Raw genomic sequence first — 26,826 nt, 5'->3', positions numbered from 1 at the left:
CTCTTTTAGTTGGAGTGCGAGAAGAGGCGGTGAAGGCGGCGGCGGCGGCGGCGGCTCCCGGGGGCGGAGCCAGCTGTCCTGGGAGCCGGATGCGTCACCGCCCACTCCCGCCCCGCCTCCGCCGCCTTTTCCCCCCGCCCGCCGGAAGCTCGGGCCGCCTCTCCTGCGGACGGTGGGTGTACGGAGCGGGAAAACGTCCATTCCCTGGCTCGAGGCTCGACTCCACTGTCTCCCGTCAGCCACCCTTAGTAACCTATGTCCTGTCCCCACTGCTACTAAAAGCAACTCCTCGGGCTTATGTCCCTTACACGACCCGGGGATACCGTTCCCAGGGGGGCGGGGCCAAGCTCGTCTTAGGCTCGTCTCATCCGGGCATTCTCCAGATGCCGCAGCCGCCATCTTTGTTTTGTGCTGAAAGTCGCTATTGACGCCCGCGGACAGCCGGGCGAGGGGAAGTGGCAAGATGGCGGCTCCCAGGGCGGAGGCGTGGATGAGCGCTTAGAGGGCCTGAGGGCTGGGCGCGCCTGCGCTTAACCGGGGCGCAGCCTGAGCCCAACCCGAGCGGGCAGCGACCCCAGGCCCTCGCCGCGGGGCAGTACCGGGATTTCTTTAAGAGGCGGGCCAGAGACCTACCAGAGCGAGGGCTGGAGGGGAGCAGTGATGTCACCCGACCCCGCCCCCTCGCCCGACCGTCGCCATGTTTAGTTGTTACTTCTTCACACAAGATGGCGGCTCCCAGGGAGGAGGCATGAGCGCCCTGCCGTTACCGCTTCTCATGCCGTACAGTTGCCACTTCGGGGCCTAACTCCGGCTTTTTGGAGCGGCTCCTGTGGGAAGGAGTCATAAGGCGGGAAGCTAGGATCGGACGTTTCCTTGCGTTTGGTTTTCAGTGGAAGAACTGACCCAGGAGAAAAAGAATAGGACCGAAGGGGGAGCTAATCTCAAGATGGCGGCTCCCAGGGCGGCAGGCGCAGCCTGAGCAGCAGAGGCGGACTGAGGGGAGAGGATCGAGACCTCACTAGCCGTACGGCACAAGCCTCCTAACAGTCCCTGACAATTCGACCTCGTTCCGTTGACCTCCGGCGCGCCTCTATTCCTTACGAGTGTCGAGGCTGTTACGGGAGCAGCGGCTGCACTAAGTGCTGGGCGGGGAAGCGGGACTGTCTCAAGATGGCGGCTCCCACAATTGTGGTCTGAGCACCGGCAGGGCTGGGACAACTGCGGCGCTTGTGGCTCCTTTCCACCCGCCCCGGAAGCCGGCCAGTGCTGAGGACTTAGGGGGTGTGGGAACCGGGCCGGGGCTCCGCCATTTCCGGCGGGTGAGGGCTACGACTGAGGAAGGGAGGAGAGAGAGGCGGCTCAAGATGGCGGCTCCCAGGGCCTCTCGCTCGAGCTTCTAAGCAGGAGCGCCCGGGCAAATAGTCAGAGCTGCGGGACTCGGCGGCCTCCAGCTTCTCGGGTCTAGCCGCTTGATAGTTTCAGGACGCTCTTGAGGAGTTGTGGTGAGCGAGAAGAAGGGGAAGAGCCAAAGGGAAGGAGGATAGTTAAGATGGCGGCCTCCATGGAGCCGTCCACCGCTGTGTGAGGAACTGCTTCTCTGTGAGAGCTGCCTTAGACCGAAGGGGGTGTGTGGGAGGTGTTGAGGGGCTCCCTTCCCGCTTGGTGACTTTTTCCCACTGCGCCTTTTCTTGGAACTATGGCTTCGGCCGTGTCGTCCGCCAACTCGCAAGCGGTGCTCTTGCAGCCCCGCTGGAAGCGAGTGGTGGGCTGGTCGGGTCCAGTGCCTCGACCCCGTCACGGCCACCGCGCCGTGGCCATCAAGGAGCTCATCGTGGTGTTTGGCGGTGGCAACGAGGGGATAGTGGATGAACTGCACGTGTACAACACGGGTGAGTGCAAAGCCCGCTGGGTTCTCGGATCTTTCCCTCCATATCCTCCTCCTCTCCATTTCCGTACCTCCATCTCCTTCCTCTCCCTTCTCTTCTTTCCCTCCCTCTATCACTTTCCTCACCTCTCCGTCTCCTCTTTTCCTCACCCCCTCCTCTCTCTCCCCCTCCTACCATTCCTCCTCCTGCCTCCGCGACCCTTTGCTCTGCCCTGCTTCTCTGCTCTTTTCCCTGATGTTAAAACCCCAGACTCTCCTGTGTTTGAGAGGTGCTTTCATTATTGAAGAGGAACCGTCTAGTCCGGCTGGTGCGGGGGCGTCGCCAGCGGTGGTGACTTCAGACATACACCGTTACCCGGGCTGGCGGATGCGTCCCTTTGGCGCAGGCAAATTCCCACCCCCTCCTTCCCTCCCTCCCTCCCTCCCTCCCTCCTTCCCTCCTTCCTCCTGCGCCTGCTCATCTATTCATCGCTAGTGCTCATTCGGGAGATATGACAACTTCTAGATTGCAGATGAGTTCTGTCTTGAGAAAAGGGGCAGAGTCGAGCAGCCTAATCCCTGTTTCTGGGGGTTGTGTGCGTGGTGTGTAACCTCTCCCAGATGGTGCAGGAGCCTTGGGGAACTACAGATCAGGCAGCATTGCTGCCTCCCCCTCTCAGCATTCACTTTTTCAATGCTTTTCTTCAGATTACCAGTTTTCTTGATCCTCCGGTGTAGGAGATAAATCCCAGTGCTCGCTAGGTGGTCCCTTATATGACTTCTCTTCCTGAGATGTTGAGGAGGGTTACCTGCCCGTGTTTCTGCCTCCCCCAAACCCAAGGCCTCATTCTTTTTTGGGAGGAGTGGGATTGAATGGCAGATTAAACACTGTGCTCCACCTCTGTCCTCGGGTGTCACTGGCTTGTGGCTGGCTTTCAGTCTTTTGCCAGGTGTCCTTGCTAGGTCTCCAGGACTTAGCTTCATCCTCTTGCAGCCCCCTCCCATGGTGGCCACTTGGTCTGGTTTGCACACCTATTGCCTTATTCTGAGTGGGCTGTTGAATGGTTGCGGCTCGTAGCACCTTGCCTTGCTCATAAGGAAGGGCTAAGCCTGTGTCTGTTCTGTTCTGGCGGGTCAGACAGTAGTCTTTTAGGAAGCTTTCTGCAGCAGCAGGGAGGTGTGTTTCGTTTGGACATGGCCAGGGGCCATCTGCCAGCTCTTTCCCTCTTGCCATCACATCTAGCAAAGTCCTTTTTGCTCCAGATCTCCTTCTCCAGGGCTCTGCTGGTACTGGTACTGGGTCCTTGAGTCTGGGCACCTCCTCCAGTTTTGAGGTTGCTTTGGGGTAGAGAGCTGGCAGCCGGAGGGAGAAGTTGGTTGGAGTGGCAACCGTTGGAGCTGGGTTTGTGGGTGGGTGCTCCCCCCGCCCCCCAATCCCTAGGCAGAGTGCAGTTTTTTCTGAACTTTGCCGGTTGTTGCCCCCAACCGACCAAGTTGACTTTCAAAGGCTGGTGGGTTGCAGTGACCCTTTGCATTCCAGGTCTCAGCACCTGTTGCCTCTAGCAAGGCTCGGCTGGTTGGTGGCACTCTGTGCCAGCTTAGACAGCTGCGGTGGCAGCAATTAGCCCAGTAAGGTAAGGCTGAGGGGCAAGGCTGTTTTTAGAGAGACCATTGACCTGAGCAGAACCTCAGCTACTTGGACCGACTCTTATTCTTGCAAGGCCTGGAGCAGGCTCCTTGGCAGGGAAATACCATTTTAGAAAGTAGGGCAGGGGCCTAATTAGCATCAGTTCCAAAGTCCACTTCTTCCTGGGGCCTCTGCATATTCGTTACTTTATTACAATGAACTGGTCGCTTGGGCCTTGATTTATTCCCAGGCTGTAAGGATACATTGTAGCAGATAGCCAGACCTCCAAAGGCCTACGGCCAGGATTCCTCCAGGCAAACACATTGGAAACTTCTCTAATCAACTTCTTAGGTGACTTCCCAGGAAAGTAACTAACTACCCCCCTCCTTGTTCATGAGTAGTTTCTGTTGTTGTTCATGAATGTTTATGCTCCATCAAATAAGGTCAAATAATGGAGCAGAGATCTCTCTGGCCTTTCCTGTAGCTGCAAGGTTCTTGTGTTCTCTGGAGAAATAGGACTTGGTGTTGCCCCTCTTCCACCAGTGGTGGCGCAGATGCCTGTCATCCTTAGCTGCCACCTCCACAGCTGCTTCCCTGCTTACCTTTGTTTTGTTTTAAATGAGGTCAGAGCACATTGTCCTTAGGCTTCTTCTCTTGCACTTTTCCTTCTGCAGGATGAGTGCTCAGAGACCTGCTGACTGGAAGCATTCCCTGTTGCTAAGATAAAAGACTCCAGGGGGCACATTCAGGGGGTGGGTGTGTATGTGCACTTGCACTTTGCACTTAACTGGTTTAGTTAGGTCAACAATCTAGGGGTGACTTAAGGGCGGAGGGGTGGCAGGTGTGTAAGAAAGTACTTGTTCCTCCTCTTCTGCAGTTATCATAGCAGCTGTGGGACACTTGACTGGCCCTTAGGAGGTCTTAGGGTAGCTACTGTCCTTGACCTTAGGGAATTTTATTTCATCCTAGCAAACCAGATATACTAAGGGAACCTGGTAGTGTCAGGGTGGGGTGCGACCTGGTGAGGGGAGGATGTGGCTGGTCCAATGGTTCTTTAAGGTCAGCCAACTGTTTCAGCTGGAAGGAGCCTTGGAATACATGTAGTAGAACTTCTTTGTTTTGGCACATGAGGAAATTGGGGTCCAAGAGGGAAAGTGACAGGTCCAGGGTCACCCCACCAGTTGGTTGTGGAGTCTGGTTGGAGAACAGACCTTCATGGAGACTGTTAGGTTCTCTTCCTTCAGTTAATGGGCAGAGGTCACCACCTTGGAAACATCTCCCTGTTCTTCTGTCCCTGTAGCTAATTGGTCACTGAATTGGGCTTGTCTCAGATCTCTTCCCCCTCCTTCTGGGCCCTCTCTTCTCACATGGTTCTTGCAGTTACTTCCTGATTGGCCCCGATAGTTTCGTTTGTCGGGAAATCCTGTTCACCCTTCAAGGCCTGGCTCCAATGGTCCCCTCTTCTGAGAAGCCACTGCCTGCGTGCACCCGCATCCCCCTCCCCCCAAATAATTGCCCCTGCTCGGTGCAGAACTCTTTCCAGGCTGCTCTTCCCATCACAAGAGGAGCGCATGGCAGCCTCCCTGCTAGATTGGGAGTGTGAGTATGCTAGCGTCTCCTCTGTGCCTCCCCACACCCGGCAACATGTCTGCCACACAGGAAGTGCCTCAGTGTGACAGAACGAACAAAAACGCAGCTGGTGCAGCTTGACCATCTACCTGCCACTGTGTTGGGATGGGTCTCCAGGTGGTGATGCATAGAGGTTGATGGCATGGCAGCAAGTACAGAGTTGGCACACAATAGAAAAGAGGTAGGGGAGCTGATAAAACACAGAAGCTGTGGTTTCAGTCTTGTTGAGGAGAGAAAAGGTGGAGTCATATTTCTGATCATCCCATGAAGGGTCCCAGGGTGCAGGCAGCCTTCTTTCCTCAAACCCCCTGCCCAGCTGAGAGTGGTATCGAGAATGATGGACCCAGAGATTATGTTACACGATGTCCTATACTAGATGAGCTAGAGATGATATTATTAAGGGGTGACTACAAGCAGCTGTCATATTTAAGAGATGGTTATTTGTACCATCTCGGGCATAACAGGGACTGGATGAAGTGAAGAGAGGCAGTTGGCAATTTCGTACCAGAAACTGCATTACCTGACAGAATACTGTTGATGGGGGTGCAGAGGGCCCCTGCCCTGCCTGGAGTGTTCTAGAATGAGATCAGGACCTCTTGAGAACCATAGAATGAGCTGGTACTTATGAGGTCTTAGAACATCCCAGGTTACTTCTAGCCTGGCAGCTGGGTTAGGGATCAGTGTGATGGGAAAACAGTGGGCTGATTCCATTTGCCATGTTTCTTTGTCCCAGCTCTGAGCAATGGCCCCATAATGGTCCGATAGCTATGTGCACATGAGGGTGCTCACGTGAGCAAGGGCGGCCAGTGGCTCTTTGTGCATGGAGCCCAGAGGTGGGCACCTAATGATCACTTTAAGTTGGTGACAAGGTTGTCTGTCTATGGCCTCAGGTAAGTCACTTCCCCTCTTGCGTTCTGTTCCTTTTATCAGTTGAAGGATGTTGGCTGAGGTGATCCCAGAGGTTTTTGTCAGCTTCTATCCCACTAACTTGGATGAGATTCCTTTCGTGGGCTGTTACTTGCAGGGCGATTTGCCTTGGCATGGGAAGCTACTGGCTTTTCTTGGTGTGTATTTGCACTAGGAATGACAGAGACCAAGGCTGCCACAGAAGCTCAAGTTACTTCTGTCACCTCTGGCTCTTGAGAATGGTCTGGAGGGGTGTGAGCATGGCATGGGGAGAAGGTCGATGTGGGTAGACCATTACCTGGGGTCTGGGTGCATGCGCATGGCAAGCACTACAGCATTGCATCTCTACTAGGAAAACGGCAGAGAAGGGGAGAAGAGGATTGGCGCTAGGCATCCTGAAGTCCCTGTGACTCAGCTAAACTATAGAGGGGATTGGCAGCCTCTTCCAAACCAACCTGTAGAGTTGGGTAGTGGGCAGTGACAGGAAAGGTTGTAACTGTCTCTGGGGGTGCACTTGTGCTTTTAGATGAGGGCAGGCCTTTTGGGCAAGATGCATATTGGGCCTTGGGGGTGATAACGTAGGATTTGGGTTACCTAGCCTGCAGGGGTTTGGGTCAGTGACCAATTACATGCCTAGGCAGAAGGTCAGTCCAAAAAGCAATGAGCAGCTGGGGCCTCCCAAGGTCCTCCCCACAGGACTAGGTTAACCCCCAGTCAGAATCCAGGAAGTGCTACATTTACACCCAAATCCCAATCACTTTGCTTGCTCATGTTGACCAAAACAGATTAAAGGGGCATGGAAGTAAACAGAATTGCATGTGTCCCCCCATTTGATTTTTGGTAAGAGTGTGTCATATCCTTTAGAGGACAGTCCTTTAAATAGCATGTGATGAAAGGGATCCCTCAAAAGAGAGGAGGATGTGTGCCCCATTACTTTTCCAGGCAGCCCTGGCACCTCCAGTATGAGGGGTGTTGAATGTGAGGACTCAGAAGAGAGGGTAGGTCATGAGTGTCACAGAAGTCTCAGCCACCAAGCTCACTGCCTCGGCTTCTCATTTACCCTCTTCCTTAGTGGCCTCCCCAGCTAGAGGTGATAGGCTTTGGGGAAGCTTCTGTGGCTGACAGAGGCTTAGGCAGCCACAGAAGCTCAAGTTCTTTCTTTCACCTCTGGCTGTTGAGAGTGTTCTGGAGGGGTGTGAGCATGGCATGTGGAGAAAGTCGATGTGGATCATTACTTAGGAGACACCAGCAGAGATTGTTCTTGTGTGTCCTCGCCACCTCCCCTACCCTACCCCCCAGCAGGCCAGGCTGTATTGATTGGCTTCCTTCAGGTGCCCTGCACCTGCAAAGAGGAAGGACACCAGCCAGTACCAGTCGCTCTTTCAGCCACTTAAAGGTGCAGCCATGGGCCCTAAGGAGGAGAAGCATGGGGCTACCAAGAGAGTATTTGGGCATTAGAAGATTTTTTCTGAGGACCCACCAAGCAGTAGGGGAAGGAAGTCAGTGGCCATATTCCCAGAAGCTGGTGAATTACCTTGGTCAGTAGTGACTTCCAGCTTATTAAGGCAAACTTGATGAGAAACAGGGTGCTTACAGGCTGTTTTTGAGGTGGCCTCTGAAGTCAAAGGGTTTCGAAGATGGCTGAGATATGGCTGAGATAGAGGGCTGGCACCTGAATGCTGAAAGGAGAAAGTCCCATATCCTTGGAAATAGAGGCACTGTCTTAGCTCCTCCTTCCTTGGACCGTATTTTGTAGGCTGGTGGATTTGGGGAGAAACAGGAGTGAGGACTCTGGTTCTAGGAGTTCCTGAGTTCTGACTTCTGCTTCCTTTTGTTCACCAGCGACCAACCAGTGGTTCATCCCAGCTGTGAGAGGGGACATCCCTCCTGGGTGTGCAGCATATGGCTTTGTGTGTGACGGGACTCGCCTGCTGGTATTTGGTGGAATGGTAGAGTACGGGAAATACAGCAATGACCTCTACGAGCTCCAGGTAACAGCCCCTGATGTGTTCCTTACAGTTGTGGCTTGAGGGTGGGATGCGGGTGGTAAAGGGGCTGCTCAAGAGGCTGTCCAGGCCCTTTGCTCTCCAGGGCCTTCCCACTCCAGTCAAGCTCCTCCCTCAGCTGGTCAGCTCCTCCCTACATGACAAATAGCTTGGGCCCAGAAGGCGGGCTCATCCCTGATTCAACCACCAGGTCTTCATTTTGCAGGCAAGTCGGTGGGAATGGAAGAGACTCAAAGCAAAGACGCCCAAAAACGGTCCTCCTCCGTGTCCTCGGCTTGGGCACAGCTTCTCCCTTGTGGGCAACAAATGCTACTTGTTTGGGGGTTTGGCCAACGATAGTGAGGACCCTAAGAACAACATTCCGAGGTGAGGCTGTGTCCTCTTCATGTGGAATTCCATGCACCAGCCCATTCCCTTTCCTTTGTGAAAAGTGGGTGGCACTAGATGCCCTGTAAGGAGCTTTTTGACTCTGAGGTCTCTAACCCTGAGGAGTCTTCGGGAAAGATGGGCCAGGCCGGGAGGTGGAAACCTTTGCCTTGGGCTGGTTCCTACTCCTTGAACCCAGTTTAGAGCCAGCGCTTTCTGAGGTTTCTATTGCCTGAAGGGTTAGTGGTAGTTATTTTTATTTTCCAAGGCTGGTGACCAAGGGTCTTTCTAAAGTCTGGAAGCAATACCAAGCTGGAGGCCCTGGTATAATGCCCAGCTTTGTGTGCAAGGCAGCCCAGCATGCCCTGTCCTGCTGCTGCTCTTGGACTCAAGGTCATCCCTGGGAGCTTTTGGCAGCCCTTCCTTGAGGGTGAGGGTTGAAGAACTTGTTTGTGTGACCATAGTCCCCTTTGTGTCCCAAGGAACCCACAATTCACCCATAGAAGCTGGTGAGCCCTCTGGTACATGGAGTTGGGGCAAACCATAACTGACCTTTCTTTTCCAGGTACCTGAATGACTTATACATCCTGGAATTACGGCCAGGCTCCGGAGTGGTAGCCTGGGACATCCCTATCACTTATGGTGTCTTGCCCCCACCACGGGAGTCACATACTGCCGTAGTCTATACTGAGAAAGACAACAAGAAGTCCAAGCTGGTGATCTATGGAGGGATGAGTGGCTGTCGGCTGGGGGACCTCTGGACCCTGGATATTGGTAAGATGTGGGTACAGCTTCTCCAGTAGCCTCAGAGCAAAGCTAGTCTGCTGGGTGGCCAGCATGGGATGGATAGGGTGGGGTCATAAAAGGAGTGTCCTACTTGGCTCTTTGTCATGCGAGGGTGAGGGTAATACCCTGTTTGAGGCTATCATCTTTGCCTGGAGTTTATGGCATTGCTTTTAAGAAAGAGCAGGGCTGCCCTGGCTGGTGTGGCTCAGTGGATTAAGCGCTGGCCTGTGAACCAAAAGGTCAACGGTTCAATTCTAGTCAGGGCACATGCCTGGGTTAAGGGCCAGGTCCCTGGTTAGGGGCGTGTGTTTCTCTCATACATCGATGTTTCCCTCTCTTTCTCCTTCCCTCCCCCTCTCTCTGAAAATAAATAAAATCTTTCCAAAAAAAAGAAGAAGAATGGGACTTGAGTTGGTCTGGCAGCTTACAGGAGAACAAGGGGAGAAGTCAAGGCCTTTTCTAAGATTGAATTGTCTAGGTCAAGTAGCATTAGCCCCTGTCGATTCATCAGTGGTCAGGCTGTAGCAGGAGTAGTGCATACTGGTCTGTCATAGTTAAATGGGATCTTGAGCCAGTGAAAGCTCTGGGGACCACTTGGGCTGGTAACCGTTGGGGTGTCAGGAGTGTTAGAAAGAAGTGTGGATTTTTGACCTGAAGAAAGCTGAGAACAGAAGGTGTCTGACAACATATCTTTGGAGTGTGGATGAGATCATTGTGGGTATGCAAAAGGAATAGGTTTTTGTGAGCGAAATTCCCAGCAGCATGGTATTTCCCGCCACTTGGTGTATAGACAGCAGAGGTGGTGTGGGTGTTAATCTACTTTGTGGAGAGTAGGGCACACAGTGGCATGTCTTGCGCTCCCTGCTCCTGCCCCAAACCCGAGAGCAGCACTAGCCCATAGCAGATCTTTGAAGAGACACTAATTGCCGAGATTGTGAACATAGTCTGAGAAATGCCAGAACCTGATCCATGGGCCTCCCATGGACTATAGAGGGGCCAGGCATGGAATTCTTGGACTGGGTTGGCACGCCTCTTCCAGAGCCTTCCCCAAGGCCAGGGAACTTCCTCTGGGTCAGAGGGCATGTTTCTGACTGTGTGTGAGGTAACTCCATTCTCCGTCACTCTGCACAGAGACTCTGACATGGAATAAGCCCAGTCTCAGTGGAGTAGCACCTCTTCCTCGAAGTCTCCACTCAGCCACAACCATAGGCAACAAGTGAGTAGCTAGCCATTGCTTTTCCCTTCCTAGCCATCTCCCTGCCCACCATTACCACAGCCCCAAAGGGCTCCCAGTTTTGTTCCAGCAATTCTGAGGAGGCCTCTTTTTGGCGGGGCTGGCATTTAGCAGCCCTTTGTTTTCATTACAACCCTGGGGGACTGAGAGAAGACAGACTCAGGGTAGAGGGGTACAGACCATTCTAGATTCTCTACGTATAAGCAGCTGGGTGACTTTGTCAATACCAAGGTCCCAAAGCAAATGTAAGAATGATGGGGACTGAGATGAGCTTTAGGTAAGCTGAGCAGTCGTTCCCTGTAGTGGAGGTGACACAGTTCTTGTGAGGGCTGAGTGACCAAGCAGAAGAGGACCACATCAAGAGGCCTGTGGAACTCTCCTGGGTAGAGCTAGAGGACTAAGTGTGTTTAGAACTTTCTGGATGGAAGAGGTGGCCTCTAGCTTGGCACCTCCTCTACAATTGTCTCCTACTCTTCCCTCCCCTGTCCCAGAATGTACGTGTTTGGTGGCTGGGTGCCTCTCGTCATGGATGACGTCAAAGTGGCCACACATGAGAAGGAGTGGAAGTGTACCAACACACTGGCTTGTCTCAACCTGGGTATGGCTTCCTCAGGCTTGGAGTGGCCTATTGAGGGCTGTGAAGGTTGGCCCTTCTTGGCCCTGAGAGCTGTGTGGGGTGTGCAGGGAGCAAAGCTTCTAAGGCCCATGCCTCTAGAATCCATGAGAAGTAAGCTACTGGTCAGAGCACTGTGAGGGACCCTCCTCTTCATTTGTTCAATAGGCTCTTCCTATGCAAAGTCCGACATACAGAAGCACATAAGCCTAAGGATGCAGAGCCTCCTCCGTATCTCCCATTCTGCCTCTCAGAGGCAGCCACTTTGGTAGTTTCTCATCCCCTTTGCAGGGATTTTTCTGTAAATACAAGCATTGCTTGAAGGTTCCTTTAGAAACAAAACAGGGGCCTGCTCTACGCAGAGCCTCACATGGCCTTTTCCATTTCCTCTATCTAGGAGACTGTCCTATCCCCACATGCCAAGCAGCCTCATTCTTTTGAATTGCTGTCCTGGTGTCAAAACTTGCTTAGATACTACTCCATGAGTATCCTTGCACCATTCTCACCCATGTGCAAGTGTATTTGAAGGGTGAAAACCTCAAGACAAAATTGTTGCCTAGCTGTCCTGTACAGTGGCTGTACCCACATAGACGCTTCTAGCATGCCAGCACAGTGACTGTCAAACATTTGCTCTTCACCAAGCTTAATAGGTGATTAAATCTTCCCATGGGCTAGCCCCATGCCCCCTGCTCGCCTTGAGCCCTGGCTGCAACAGGGACTGAAATCAAACTGCCAGCACCTTATGGGTTAAGTTTGCATCTCCCTTATTTCAAGTGCAGTACTTCATTTTTCTTAGATCTGTTGCCTTTTCCATAGCTTGCATTTCTCTTTGCCTGTCTCTTTCTATAAGGTCTTGTATAGTTTGACATGCAAGAGGTGAAACCTTTGGCTGTGCATTTTCCCATTTTGTAGTTCATGGTTTATTATTTTCTTTGTTATGGTCTTTCTGCCATACAGAGTTGTTTTGGGTGTTTGTTTTTTTCTAACTTAGTGATCTCTGATGAATTCTTGGTTTTAATTCTCCATCCCTGACAGCAAAAGGCCAAAGGGCCAGTAGCGTTTGTGGGTTCTTTTGTCCCCTGCTGACCTCCACCTCCCGCTCTCCCCAGATACCATGGCCTGGGAGACCATCCTGATGGACACACTAGAGGACAATATTCCCCGGGCCCGAGCTGGCCACTGTGCTGTAGCAATCAACACCCGCCTCTACATTTGGAGTGGGCGTGATGGCTACCGAAAGGCCTGGAACAACCAGGTCTGCTGTAAGGACCTCTGGTACCTGGAAACAGGTAAGGCCAACTAGAGGAGTCAGCCTTAGGGCCCTCCACAGTACAGCTGAGCCTGAGGGCATAGGGTTCTCCCATTCTCACGCTGGAAGCCTCTGCTTCCTCCTCACTGACTGTGCTCTCTTACAGAAAAGCCACCACCTCCAGCCCGGGTACAGCTGGTACGAGCCAACACCAACTCCCTGGAGGTGAGCTGGGGGGCAGTGGCAACCGCCGACAGTTACCTTCTACAGCTCCAGAAATATGACATTCCTGCCACGGCTGCTACTGCCACCTCCCCCACACCCAATCCAGTCCCGTCTGTGCCTACCAATCCTCCCAAGAGCCCTGCCCCTGCAGCAGCCGCACCTGCTGTGCAGCCGCTGACCCAAGTAGGCATCACACTCCTGCCCCAGGCTGCCGCCACACCCCCGACCACCACCACCATCCAGGTGTTGCCACCAGTGCCTGGAAGCTCGATTTCCGTGCCCACTGCAGCCAGGACTCAAGGTGAGCTAGGGCCAAGGTACCTGAGGGTAGGGGCTAGCCCACCAGGAGAGTGTGTTCCTGAGTAAGGGCTGCTAAACAGCATGCCTGGCAGTCGTTAGTGCAGGCTTATTATTGAGTCCCAGTGGTGGGGGTGGGAAGCAAACTCAATTCCTCCTGTGGAGACTGTCACCTGAGGGTATCTGAAAGGGGCACACATTAAGCACCAGCAGTTCGTGTCTAAATGGTGAAGGATCCAACAGAGGAGCTTAGGGAGGGGAGGGGGGGGTCTGCTGATGGCCACCTGCTTTTCTCTTCAGGTGTCCCTGCTGTTCTCAAAGTGACTGGTCCTCAGGCTACAACAGGAACTCCGTTGGTCACCATGCGACCTGCCAGCCAGGCTGGGAAAGCCCCTGTCACCGTGACATCCCTTCCTGCAGGCGTGCGAATGGTTGTGCCTTCACAGAGTGCTCAGGGAACGGTAAGGAGCCATTGTGAAACTGGGTTGGGTGGGGCAGGACTTTCCAGTGATTAGTGCTGCCCTGACTGGGTTAGAATCCCACCCAGCTCCAGCACCATTTATCCTGGGCCTTGCTCACCAGTAAAGCACTGAGGAGATGACCTTTCATTGCCAAGTTAGTAAGAATTAACAAGTTAATGTATCAGAAGGACCTCCATGCCATCTGATCCCAAGGGCCTTATAAACTTTTTAGTACTTGTAAGAATTTCTAAAAATTTTTATTTATTAACTTGAGAGAAAGGGGGAGACATCAATTTTTTGTTCCACTTGTTGATAGATTCATTGGTTGATTGGGGATCAAACCTGCAACCTTGGTGTATTGGGACGATACTCTTAACCAACTGAGCTACCTGGCAACCTGGCCAGCGCTCCACGGGCCTTTTAAATGTGAACTTTTCTTGTTCTGAAGCCCAAGGGGAGAATTTATTTATTTGTTTATTTATTTAGTTTTAGAGGGAAAAGGAGAAAGAGAGGGAGAGAAACATCACTGTGGTTGCCTCTCATGCGCCCCCAACTGGGGACCTGACGTGCAACCTAGTCATGTGCCCTGACTGGGAATCGAACCAGTGACACTTGGTTCGCAGGCCGACGCTCAATCCACTGAGCCACGGCAGACAGGGCCAAGGGGAGAATATAAAGGTAGGGAGGGTGATTCCCGCCCCCCCGCCGCCCCCCCCCCCCCCCCCCCCGGCTCATGCAAAGGGAGCCATCTCTGACTCTGGTCTTTAGAAAAGATCCAGAGCTGCTGACAAACTCCTGTCTTGGGTTCACTGTGCCTGCTCAGTGGTAGGAGTCCAGGTTCTGGACCAGAAGAAATGAAGTGCTCCTATGCGGAGCCCTGGGTAAGGCTCCTTGGTTAAGTCTGTGGAGCAGGAAGCTAGGCAGCCTAGGTCCCAGTGCTCTGGTTCACGCTCCCCGTGACCACCACAGGTGATCGGCAGTAACCCACAGATGAGTGGGATGGCTGCGTTGGCTGCTGCAGCCGCTGCCACCCAGAAGATCCCTCCTTCCTCGGCGCCCACAGTGCTGAGTGTCCCAGCAGGCACCACCATTGTCAAAACCGTGGCTGTGACACCTGGCACTACCACCCTCCCAGCCACTGTGAAGGTGGCCTCCTCGCCAGTCATGGTGAGCATCCCTTGGGCCTGGTTCTGAGCCAACAGCCTTGGGGCTAGGGGCTTCTGGCAGTAAATGTAATCTGACAGTAGTCACTTCTCCAGGGCTTCAGACCAACCCACAGAGGCTATTGGTCTATAAGTGGTGTTTGCCATGGGCTCTGGAATAAGCTTTCACCCTTAGGGGTGTGACAGCCTTACGCTAGACCTGGGGTTTGGTTGTTCAGTCAACCAAACAAAGCTTTTCAGTTTGGCAGGGGGAAAGGGTTAAGAGTTGGGGGAGGTGAGCCAGAGCTGCAGGCCTGCCAGGACATCCCAAATAGAGGCTCCACCTCTCTTGATTCCACCCATCACTCGTCTTTCTCCCCGCGCTCCGCCCCCACCCAGGTGAGCAACCCGGCCACTCGTATGCTGAAGACTGCAGCTGCCCAGGTGGGGACATCCGTTTCCTCCGCTGCCAACACATCCACTCGCCCCATCATCACAGTGCACAAGTCCGGGACTGTGACTGTAGCCCAGCAAGCCCAGGTGGTGACTACAGTTGTGGGTGGGGTCACCAAGACCATCACCCTGGTGAAAAGCCCCATCTCTGTCCCAGGAGGCAGTGCTCTGGTGAGTGATGTGTGCCACCCTGCTGCATGTGACAGCTGCCAGGCTATGGTACTGCCCTGGGCCTGAGCCAGGAGAGCCCCAGCCCTAGGCTGTGCCCTTGATTGGTTTCCAGATAACTAATTCTCTGCTCCATTCTTTGCTTTTTAGATTTCCAACCTGGGCAAAGTGATGTCAGTGGTCCAGACCAAACCAGTTCAGACTTCAGCGGTCACAGGCCAGGCATCTACAGGCCCAGTGACTCAGATCATCCAGGTGAGCTTCTGGGTCCCAGACTCTGTGACTCAAGCAAGTAGAGCTTGCATCCCTGTCTAGAGAAAATCCCTTGAGCACGTGCTGTACAGAAAGTTCTGCTGCCCAGTCCTGTCATCCACAGTCTTCAGAATAGTCCTAGTGCTGTTTGGGCTGTGGTGGAGAGTAGCCAGACCATACTTTCCATCAGACTTTGTTTCCGTCCTGGCAATGATGCCGGTCCACCTCGCCCTCCTCCACCTATTTTCCCTTTTCAGACTAAAGGGCCCCTGCCAGCCGGGACCATCCTGAAGCTGGTGACCTCAGCAGATGGCAAGCCCACCACCATCATCACTACCACGCAGGCCAGTGGGGCTGGGAGTAAGCCTACCATCCTGGGCATCAGCAGCGTGTCCCCCAGCACCACCAAGCCTGGCACAACCACCATCATCAAGACCATCCCCATGTCAGCCATAATCACACAGGCAGGCGCCACAGGTAGTGGTTTCCACTAGTTGGGTGGGCAACAAACTGTCAGGAGGCTAATGCCAGACAAGCATAGAGGCCATGCTCTGCCATGCTCTTGGTTTCTGTTTTGTTTTTTTCCCCTTTTCTCTACGCTTTCCTTGCCTTTTGTTTAAGGTTTATAGGGAGGTGGCAGAGTGTGGCTTTAATTGGCACTTTATCCTTTTAAGCGAGGTGCATCAGAAGTAACTACTGGAAATGGGACCTGGGAGCTAACACTGGTGGAGCTTGAGAAACCCAGACTAAAGCCGAATTCCCCCTTCTCTCTCGTCTTAGGTGTGACCAGCAGTCCTGGCATCAAGTCCCCTATCACCATTATCACCACCAAGGTTATGACTTCAGGGACTGGAGCACCTGCAAAAATAATCACTGCTGTCCCCAAAATTGCCACTGGCCATGGGCAGCAAGGAGTGACCCAGGTGAGGTGTGCCTGACCCTCTCTTCACCCCACTGTTCAGTCCAGGACCAAAGTAGGCCACATGTGTCCTGTGGGTCCTGGGAAGGGGGCAGCATAGGGTCCAGCCAACCTGTAAGTGATATTGGGGATGGTTTCCTCTGGTGTTCCAGGTGGTACTAAAGGGGGCCCCTGGACAACCAGGCACCATCGTACGCACCATGCCCATGGGGGGCATCCGCCTGGTCACCCCTGTCACTGTTTCTGCTGTCAAGCCAGCAGTCACCACGTTGGTTGTGAAGGGCACCACAGGTGTGTAGCTGCTTCGAATATCCTTTCTGGGTCTACCTCCCATAGAGGGGTTGAGGGAGAGGGTGCAGGTGCTCTCTCCGGAGCCTTCTGTTCCCGTTGGGAGCTCTCTAGAATTCCCAGTGCCCTCAGCCCTGTCCAGGGAGAGAACTACTGGAAAAAAAGTACAGCAGCACACCTCATCTTTATCCTGCCTCTCCCTGCCTTTAGGTGTCACAACCCTAGGCACGATGACAGGCACTGTTTCCACCAGCCTCGCCGGAGCTGGGGGCCACAGTACCAGTGCATCCCTGGCCACACCTATCACCACCTTAGGCACCATTGCCACCCTCTCAAGCCAGGTGATAAACCCCACTGCCATCACTGTGTCGGCTGCTCAGACCACGCTGACAGCGGCCGGTGGTCTTACCACCCCCACCATCACCATGCAGGTAAGGTGGGAGGGAATGCATGAAGGACATGGATGCGTGTCGGTGAGGGCTGTGGGAAAGCATGTGAGCCCCAGCCTGAGGTCTGAGGTGTCCCATCTCCCATCTTTCTGCTACCAGATCCTCTTTTTTTTTTTTTCCCCCACATGCATGTAGCACCCACCCATAGGATGTGTTCCCTGTTGCAGAATCATAATTCTTTTAAGATTTTATTTATTTATTTTTAGAGAGAGGGGTAAGGGAGGGGGAAAGAGGGAGAGAAACATCAATGTATGAGAGAAACATCCACCTGCTGCCTCTCGCAAACAGTCCAACCAGGGACCTGGCTCGCGACCCAGGCGTGTTTCCTGACCGGGAATTGAACCAGCGACCTTTCACTTTGTGGGACGACATTCAACCAACTGAGCCACGCCGGTTATAATTCTTAATCACTAATAGTCTGTCATTGAGACATATTGCAGTCATATATAGGTTTTGAATGCTAGGTTCTTTTTCTATTAAAGGATGCGACCATTTACCTTAATGTACATGTAGCATTTTTCTTTTCATATATGTTAAACCGAATTCCTAGAATCGGTGAAGCGTCTGTTGCTGGCCTTTGTGCGGTGTGGGATCAGCGGGGCTCCTTCCCTAACCAGGGCTGGCCCCACCCAGGCTCTGTGGCCCTTGAGGTGAAGCAGTGCCTCTTCCTTGGTCCCTGAGCCAAGTCAGTGTCTTGGGATCAGAGGGTGAGCAGGAGCCAAGTCTGGTCTCAGCTGGTGTGGGTGACACTGTAGGACATTGGGAGAGATGAACAGATCGGAAGTTGTGACATTAATTCATCTATCTGGCATCTTTCCAGCCTGTCTCCCAGCCTACCCAGGTGACTCTGATCACAGCACCAAGTGGGGTTGAGGCCCAGCCTGTACACGACCTCCCTGTGTCCATTCTGGCCTCACCTACTACAGAACAGCCCACAGCCACTGTCACCATTGCTGACTCTGGCCAGGGTGATGTGCAGCCCGGCACCGTGACGCTGGTGTGCTCCAACCCGCCTTGTGAGACCCATGAGACGGGCACCACCAACACAGCCACTACCACCGTCGTGGCTAACCTCGGAGGGCACTCACAGCCAACCCAGATGCAGTTTGTCTGTGACAGGCAGGAGGCAGCTGCTTCTCTTGTGACTTCAACAGTGGGGCAGCAGAACGGCAGTGTGGTTCGCGTCTGCTCCAACCCACCATGTGAGACCCACGAGACAGGCACCACCAACACGGCCACTACTGCCACCTCCAACATGGCTGGGCAGCATGACTGCTCCAACCCGCCCTGTGAGACCCACGAGACGGGCACCACCAGCACTGCCACCACTGCCATGTCGAGCATTGGTGCCAGCCAGCAACAAGACACCCAGCGCACCTGTGTAGCCACCACCACCCCTGCTGTTCGGGTCAGTGTGGCTCCTGGGGCACTGGAGGGAGCCCATGGTTATATTAAGTCTTCATGCCAAACTCATCAGACCAGCGCGACCAGCACCACCATGACTGTGATGGCCACTGGGGCCCTGTGCTCAGACAGCCCACTTCTTGGGCCCAGCCTGGCACTGGAGGCTGGAGACCACAGCACTGCTTTTGTGCAGTTGGCCTCTACGAGCGGCCAAGTTAGGCCCAGTGGGCCCAGTGGCAAGAACAGCCCTGTAACCAACCTGGGTCAGTTGGTGTCCATGGGGTACCAACTGGAGGCACAGCACACCCACACAACCAACACCCCCACCACAGCCCGCTCCACCATGTGTGTTGGGGAACCTGGTGAGATGCAGGGGATCCCCACACTTGCATATGAGAGCTCACCTAGTGCTGCCGTGACTGTGACTTCCCTGGAGGCACTGCTGTGCTCCTCGCCCACCATGACCCAAGTCTGCTCTAATCCACCGTGTGAGACTCACGAGACAGGCACCACCAACACGGCCACTACCTCGAATGCAGGCAACGCCCAGCAAGTCTGCTCCAACCCACCCTGCGAGACCCATGAGACAGGCACCACTCATACACCCACCACCGCCACCTCCGGTGGGGGTGCAAGCCATCCTGAGGGGGGACAGCAGCCCCCTGCTAGCCGCCCCTGCGAGACGCACCAGACCACTTCCACCGGCACCACCATGTCAGTCAGCGTGGGTGCCCTGCTCCCTGACACCACTCCCTCCCTCAGGACCCTGGAGCCTGAGTTGGAGGGGGCAGCACCGCCTGTCATCGCTCCCCAGGCCAGCACTTCATTGCTGGCTCCTTTCCCAACACAGAGGGTGTGCTCCAATCCCCCCTGTGAGACACATGAGACAGGCACCACGCACACGGCCACCACCGTCACTTCCAACATGAGTTCAAACCAAGGTGAGTGTAGGTGGCTGGCCTGGCATTCATGGTCTCCTGGAACCCAAAGCCTAAAGGGTGAGGGAAGTGGTGACTAAAAGATCTATCTAACTTGCACCCAGCAGATTCTGTGGAGCTCAGTTTCTGAGTGCCTGTCACCCTGCTTTGCCTGTCCTCCCCACAGATCCCCCACCAGCTGCCAGTGACCAGGGAGAAGTGGAGAGCACCCAGGGTGAGAGTGTGAACATCACCAGCTCCAGTGCCATTACGACCACAGTGTCCTCTACACTGACACGGGCTGTGACTACCGTGACACAGTCCACGCCAGTCCCTGGCCCCTCTGTGCCGGTAAGAGCCCTGGGGGGATCCTGTTTTGCCTCCCTGCTTTCCATTGCCCTTCAGCCTGTGCTGTTCTGGAGTCGGACACCAGGTGTCACTCTTGTACCAGGCACAGTGTTGTTCCTGGTCTCATTTCCAGATTATGAAAGGGCAGCCTCCTATGACAGGGCAAGAGGCAGGAATTCTCTAGTCCCGTCGCTTGCTGTTTCATTATAGCCTGTAAGAGTGATAAGGCGGTTACCTGAGTGTCCTTTTTTGACTGAGAGGCTTCTCTGAGGACAAATTAAAATTGGCCAGCAGGTCTCAAAGGTCTCTCCTCTTGCCACATCCCTGCTACTCAGTGACCCAACACCCCTTCCCATTTAGTGGGGTTATGCTGGTCCATTGAGAATGGGAATCCAGGCCCACAAGGAAAGATGAAGGCTATCTGGTTCTGGCCTCCCTCTCCTCCCCTCTGACAGGGGCTTCTCTCCCTTTCTAGAAGATCTCATCAGTGACTGAGACTACCCCAGGGGCTCTGACCACCGAAGTCCCCATCCCGGCCACGATAACAGTGACCATAGCCAACACAGAAACTTCTGACATGCCCTTCTCTGCTGTTGACATCCTGCAGCCCCCAGAGGAACTCCAGGCCTCCCCAGGGCCTCGCCAGCAGCTGCCGCCACAGCAACTCCTGCAGCCTGCCTCCACGCCCCTGATGGGGGAGTCCGCCGAGGTCCTGTCAGCCTCGCAGACCTCTGAGCTCCAGGCCGCTGTGGATCTGAGCAGTACAGGGGACCCATCCTCAGGCCAGGAGCCTACCAACTCAGCCATGGTGGCCACTGTGGTGGTCCAGCCACCTCCACCCACACAGTCTGAAGTAGACCAGTTGTCACTTCCCCAAGAGCTGATGGCAGAGGCCCAGGCAGGCACTACCACCCTCATGGTAACAGGGCTCACCCCTGAGGAGCTGGCTGTGACTGCTGCTGCTGAAGCAGCGGCCCAGGCTGCAGCCACAGAGGAAGCCCAGGCCCTGGCCATCCAGGCAGTGCTCCAGGCTGCACAGCAGGCCGTCATGGGTAGGTGCAGGGGATGAGCAGCTCAACATGCTGTCTGAGATCAAGGCCAGACACATGCCCCGAAGGGAAGATGACGGGTTGGGAGGAGTGTGGACATGGTACTAGAGCCTCCCTGTTGATGGGCAGCCAAGAGAACGGGAGGCCTGTTTCCTGCCAGGATAGCACAAGTCAGATGTGATAGGACGGGCACAGCTGCTGGGCTGGACTGAGCACCCAGGAAGGGGTCAGGATCCCTTGGGGGAGGGCAGAATAGAGGTAGGCCAGGGGAAAAGTTTGGGACAGGCTTTCAGGCTCTATGTCCCTTGCGGGACTCCCCATAACACTTGAGTCGAGTCTGGGGGGTGATGTTGGGGAGCCAGGGAGGGCTCTGCTTGGTTGGCATCCTTTTTGAGTAGTATTTTTCTCTATACTGGAGCAGGCACTGGGGAGCCCATGGACACATCCGACACAGCAGGAGCCGTGACACAAGCAGAGCTGGGCCACCTGTCAGCTGAGGGCCAGGAGGGCCAGGCCACCACCATCCCCATCGTGTTGACGCAGCAAGAACTGGCTGCTCTGGTGCAGCAGCAGCAACAATTGCAGGAGGCACAGGCCCAGCAGCAGCACCACCACCTCCCCACGGAGGCCCTGGCCCCTGCTGACAGCCTCAATGACCCGACCATTGAAAGCAACTGCCTCAGTGAGCTGGCTGGGGCCGTCCCTAGCACTGTGGCCCTGCTGCCCTCCACAGCCACCGAGAGTAAGCAGAATCCTGCCTGGCCACATGCACATTTCCTATAGCATTGTCCCGAGGGAACTGAGTTGACTGGGGAGAGGTTTTGGGGGGTATTGGGCTTTTCTATGCACAGATGGAGAGTGTGGCCTGGTCCAAGGGAGGGGCTCCCATACAGAATCCAAGTCTCTGAGATGTTTACCATTGACTCCTTTCCTCCCAGGCCTGGCTCCTTCCAACACGTTTGTGGCCCCACAGCCAGTTGTGGGATCCAGTTCCACTAAGCTGCAGGCTGCTGCTACCCTGACTGAAGTGGCCAATGGCATTGAGTCCCTGGGCGTGGTGAGTCTGGTGTGATGGGTCTTCGGGAAGTCACTACATCTGGGTACCAAGGGCTGGGGGACTGATCTCATCTCTTCTGTTTTCCAGAAGCCAGACCTACCACCCCCACCCAGTAAAGCCCCTGTGAAGAAAGAGAATCAGTGGTTTGATGTGGGGGTTATTAAGGGCACTAATGTAATGGTGACACACTATTTCCTGCCTCCAGATGATTCTGTTCCATCTGATGTAAGTGTCCCCAGGAGTTGATGTTCTCAGGTGGGTAGAGCCTGGCCATGAGACTGGTACAAGGGCTCAAGGAAACTTCTGAAGCTCCCCCAGGGGTGCCCTCCATCTGGGGCCAGCCCGAGGACAGCCAGGTGCAGAGTTTTCCCCACACACTCGCTCTTCCTGTTCCCCTTGAAGCAGTGAAAGAAGGTCAGTCCCAGTCCTTTTGTCATGTCCCCATCTTGTCGTGAATGGGATGCCATTGCTGCCTTCTTTCCCTTCCCTTCCCCCATGTGGACTTACATGGTCCCCAGGTTGGATAAATGGTTCTGCCTTCCCCAGTAGAGTTTATGTCACTTTTTTCTCTCCCTCTTCCTTGTCTCCCCGCCTCTTTACCCAGGACGACTCGGGCACTGTTCCAGATTATAACCAGCTGAAGAAGCACGAACTACAGCCTGGCACAGCCTATAAGTTTCGTGTTGCTGGGATCAATGCCTGTGGCCGGGGCCCCTTCAGCGAGATCTCAGCCTTTAAGACGTGTCTGCCTGGTTTCCCAGGGGCCCCCTGTGCCATTAAAATCAGCAAAGTGAGTCTTATTACAGAGTGGCCCTTGGTCCCTGGCTGGTCCCCTGCCCACCTGGAGCTGAGCAGGTTTCGGCTGAGTTCATACACATTGCTGGGCCAAGTGGGGTGACTCAGGAGGGGTCCCAAGATGTGAGCAGAGTCGACTGGGTCTGAGGTGAAACTTCTGCTCCTCACACTGTCACCAGTTGCTGGGTTGACAAGGGCAAGTTTCTTCCTGTCCCCTGGCCTTGTTCTTCCCCTCTATAACATGTCAGCTGATGTTCAGTGAGTGTCTACTACATGTCATGTTCAACATGTTTTTTATCTAATTCTTAACACTATCCTGAGGAGATCTGGGACCTGTTAGCTCCATTTTGCCAATGAGGGAACTTGAGGCACCAAGAGGCTGACAAATCATTAGGTGTCAGATTGAGTATACGAAGGCTATACAGTATTTTGCCATTGCATACATGAAGCTATCTCCCAGGTGGAGGCACATGAGGCCATCTCTTTGGAGCTCCTTGAATTCTGTGAAATAAATCTGTTGTGTTAGGAGGAAAGGTGACGTGTGAGTGGTCAGTTCTGAAAGTTATGAAGTGGGCTAGCACAGGCAGGGTGGGATAAAGTCACAAAAGCTGAAGATAGCACAGCTTGACCTCTGCCACCTTGTTCCAGAGTCCAGATGGTGCTCACCTCACTTGGGAGCCGCCCTCTGTGACCTCCGGCAAGATCGTTGAGTACTCGGTGTACCTGGCTATCCAGAGCTCGCAGGCCAGCAGTGAGCCCAAGAGCTCAGCCCCAGCCCAGCTGGCCTTCATGCGGGTGTACTGCGGGCCCAGCCCCTCCTGCCTCGTGCAGTCCTCCAGTCTCTCCAATGCCCACATTGACTATACCACCAAACCTGCCATCATCTTCCGCATCGCCGCTCGCAATGAGAAGGGCTATGGCCCAGCCACCCAAGTGAGGTGGTTGCAAGGTGTGTGTCATTCATAGGACTCCTTGGTCAGCCCCTGGGGAGGGACAGGTTGGGGAGTGGAAGCCCCTGGTAAGCATTGGGTGGGCAGGGTGATCCAGCTTCAAGCTGGACTTTGGACCTTTACAATCTGGAAGAGGAGGGTGATGGCCTAGGGTGAAATGGAGTTGTTTTGTGAGGGGCACCTTGCTTCATCTGGGGGTGCAAGGAAAGCTTCCCAGGGGTGTTTGAGGTGAGATGATGTGGATAGGACTAGAAGAGCCTGAAGTAGGGCGTACAGGGTGAGGGTGGAGTCCCCAGGCTGCCCTGTCAAGTTATGAGCTAGCTCCCGCAAGGCTGACCAGGAAGGACAGTGAGGGCCTCTAACTCTAATCTGAGTTCAGAGCCACCTTGAATGATGGCACACACAGGTATCCAGGACCATGGGGAATGCACCTGTAGAAGAGGCCGTCACATTCACCTGGTCATGCTGCAGGGCTGAGGCTGGGGGTGGAGGGGTGGGTACAGATGCATTCTTTGCCTGGGAACTGCTGTGTGACTAAAGCTATCTGGCCCCTTGCTGTGTTGCTCAGTGCTCCCTTTTAACTTTTAGAAACCAGTAAAGACAGCCCTGGCACCAAGCCAGCCAACAAGCGGCCCATGTCCTCTCCGGAAATGTAAGCAGGAATCTCCTTTTGGGAACCTCCTGGGACTGAGGGTGGGCGACTCCTGGGAGGAGCAGTGGGAATAGTAGGGGGTCCCGCTTCTTAAATAATTTAAGGGGCTTAACTGGGTGTGAACTTCCATTGGGTACCAGCCAAAAACCTACAGTGAGTCCTGCAGTGTTGTCCGGAGCCATGTTAACGCTTTCTCTCCCTTTTCCTTCCTTCTTCCCAGGAAAACCGCTCCAAAGAAATCTAAGGCAGATGGTCAGTGAGAGGCAAGCTGACTTGCACCTGGATTCCTCTCCCGACCCCGCTTCAGGAACATCACCCGCCAGGGCTCTACCTGCCCATCCCACCCACCCGGCGTTCACATCCTCCCCAGCTACCGGCCACTATTCATTCTCTTTTTCTGTCCGTTTTTAAAATAATCTCAAGAAAGCACATTTTACCATTGCTGTTGGGTGGAAGCAGAGGCAGGTCTGGAAGAGCAGTGAGCAAGTGAGAGTAGTGCATCTGCCCCCCTCACGCACCTTTCACTGAGGGCTGAGGGAGCCTCCAGTCCAGAGGCCCTGAGGGAGAGAAACAGAAACTTAGAGCAAAGATGCGAACGCAGTGGAGGCATGTGCCTCCACATCCTGCGAGCTTCTTGCTATTTATCACCCTTGGCTCCAGGGGGCAGCCAAGGGTGGGATTAAGGGGACATGGCAGCCAGGGAAAGGCCACCCCTCTGTCCCCCTCCCCCGCCTCTTGCTCCTAGAAGCAAGAGGCTTTGTAAGGCACCCTGTGCTGGGTGTGTCTGATTTTATTTTATTTTGTTCCCTTTGCTTTTCCTGCTACCTAACAGCCCACCGTCAACTTATCCATCCTATCTCTGCCCATAATCCCACAGGAAACTTACATTTTCTCAGAGGCCTTCTTATCTACCCCACCTCTTCTCCCCTTCCCTTTTTCCCATTTAAAACAAGAGAAGAAAGAAAAAGAAAGGGGGAGAAGGGGCCCATGGTGGCCTGAACAGTGTTCTGTGAAAACCTGACTCCTAATGAGACGTACAGAAGCCTTCTCCCCGCCCCATCCCTTCCATCCTGGCTGTGGCCTCCCTGGGTCAGGGCTTGGGGCCACATCACCAACTGCTGCATTTGTTGTATTTTTTTAAGTTGAAATTGAAGTTAACATTTTTATTGTAATTTTAGCCTTAGCGTGTGGGGTTTTGTCCCTTTTTTGTTAGCTGTGTACAGAATGTGGTTTTTTTTTTTTTTTTTTTTTTTTAACTTTCGTTGGCTAAGCCTTGGCAGGGGTCTTTCTGGAGGAAAAGCTGGGGGCAACCAGGGCAAGAGAGGCGTGGAATCTCCCTTGTGGACCTGTTTGTTTGCTGCTGAGCTTGATTTCCTCTTGTTGCCCTCTGCTCTCTGCCCCTCTGCCTGTCCCTAGGCCTCTGGGACAAAGGAGGGGTGAGCTGTCAAACTTCACTCCCCATGGGCAAGTGCTCCATGTCACACCACAGGATTGAGCTTGGAAGTCTGTGAGAGCTTCAAGCCACATTTCTGAGGAGGACAGCTTAGAGGCAATGGATGGATCCTCCTGGTCCTGGGTTCACAGCACTCACCGCCCGTCACCCCCAGGCTACCTCCTTGGCATGGCTGGCTTAAAGTATCTGACACACTTCAGTTGCTGCTTCCTGCAGCCACCCCATCTGCTGGGAAAGTTGTAAGGAAAAGGGTGGGGTGGGAGCATGAAGGGGAACTCTTTCAGAGGTAGTCTGAAAGTGTGAGTATGGCTTCACCCAGGAGGGAGCCTAGGGGAATGAGTAGGCTAACAGCACCAGCCACCAGGTCTATGAATGTGCAGCATTGTCCCCAGGCTGTGAAGTCCTCCTAGGGTCAGACTTGGGGTTCTGCTTGAAGTGGCTAATGAGCCACCTTTCTGCCCCACACCTAAGCTTTAGACAAAGAGCAAGGCTTCCAAGCAGCTCACATGAAATTTAAAATGAGCAGCCCATCTTTTCAGACACCCTTCTCCCAGTCTGCCCTGGAGACCAGCTATGGCTGCCCTACCCTTGTCCCCCACCAACACCTCCACCTGGCTCTTTCTGGGGCCTCTGGTTTGTTGTATTATAGTATATTTCGCTGTGGAAAATGTCATGTTTAGTCACCTTGGAGCCTACTCACCTGGTCCCATTGTTTCCCTGTTCCTTGTCCCAAGCGCCCTTTGATTTCTCTTGTTTCTGGGGACAGTACTCCCATTCATCTATTGTAGAGTAACCCCTGTGACTCAATATTACCATAGTGCAATGTCGTTTTGTGCTATTTTGAACAATTAAGACTTTTTTTGAAATAACTGCCTGTTCCCTCACTGTGTCTGGGACTGCCATGGGAGGGGGCTTGAGGTGTGGAGCTGGGACTCAAGCTCACCAAATCCCCAGGTCCTGTCTTTGAGTGGGATTCTATTTCCCAATTATCTCGCAAGTTTTAAGGGTCCACCACAGCCCATGACCTTGGATAGGACCAGATTGTTGCAGCAGCAGGTCTCACAGCAGCTACTGGGCAGCCTGGGGCTCCCTAGGTAGTTATTACCAACTCCAGTCTGGATACCAGATCACCTCCCCTCCCTCTTCAGAGGACAGGGTACTGGGACAAAGGCTGGGCAGGTTACCAGACACCAGTTGGGAAGGGTTTAACTGGAGCTCATTCCATCAGGGACTTGGGACCTCAAGGAAGCCCCCAGAATATCTACGT

General features: G+C 54.0%; 1 protein-coding gene across 9 annotated transcripts; it reads left to right on the top strand.

The window, feature by feature from the left end:
* Positions 1 to 695: 695 nt before the first annotated feature.
* Positions 696 to 25,354, top strand: HCFC1 (host cell factor C1). Of its 9 annotated transcripts, none has more exons than XM_090265238.1 (26): positions 696 to 1,889; positions 7,869 to 8,017; positions 8,238 to 8,398; positions 8,964 to 9,172; positions 10,316 to 10,400; positions 10,910 to 11,016; positions 12,141 to 12,320; positions 12,447 to 12,806; positions 13,103 to 13,263; positions 14,233 to 14,430; positions 14,805 to 15,029; positions 15,177 to 15,281; positions 15,536 to 15,755; positions 16,059 to 16,201; positions 16,350 to 16,488; positions 16,696 to 16,916; positions 17,755 to 19,279; positions 19,443 to 19,606; positions 20,211 to 20,655; positions 21,074 to 21,394; positions 21,591 to 21,709; positions 21,797 to 21,934; positions 22,314 to 22,499; positions 23,153 to 23,453; positions 24,043 to 24,106; positions 24,327 to 25,354. In XM_090265238.1, the coding sequence occupies exons 1-26, from the start codon at positions 1,697 to 1,699 to the stop codon at positions 24,364 to 24,366; spliced, it is 6,159 nt and encodes a 2,052-aa protein (XP_090121364.1). In that variant the 5' UTR covers positions 696 to 1,696; the 3' UTR covers positions 24,367 to 25,354. The 9 variants fall into 9 exon arrangements, with proteins under 9 accessions (XP_090121364.1, XP_090121362.1, XP_090121361.1 ...); XM_090265236.1 differs by having other exon boundaries at positions 21,071 to 21,394; XM_090265235.1 differs by having other exon boundaries at positions 20,082 to 20,655.
* Positions 25,355 to 26,826: the final 1,472 nt, after the last annotated feature.

Source organism: Furipterus horrens, unplaced genomic scaffold (genome assembly GCF_987537825.1).
Source record: "Furipterus horrens unplaced genomic scaffold, mFurHor1.1.pri manual_scaffold_17, whole genome shotgun sequence".
Classification (NCBI taxonomy): Eukaryota; Metazoa; Chordata; class Mammalia; order Chiroptera; family Furipteridae; genus Furipterus; species Furipterus horrens.
The sequence above is the reverse complement of the archived record's forward strand: the minus strand, read 5'-3'. Positions and strand labels throughout refer to the sequence as shown.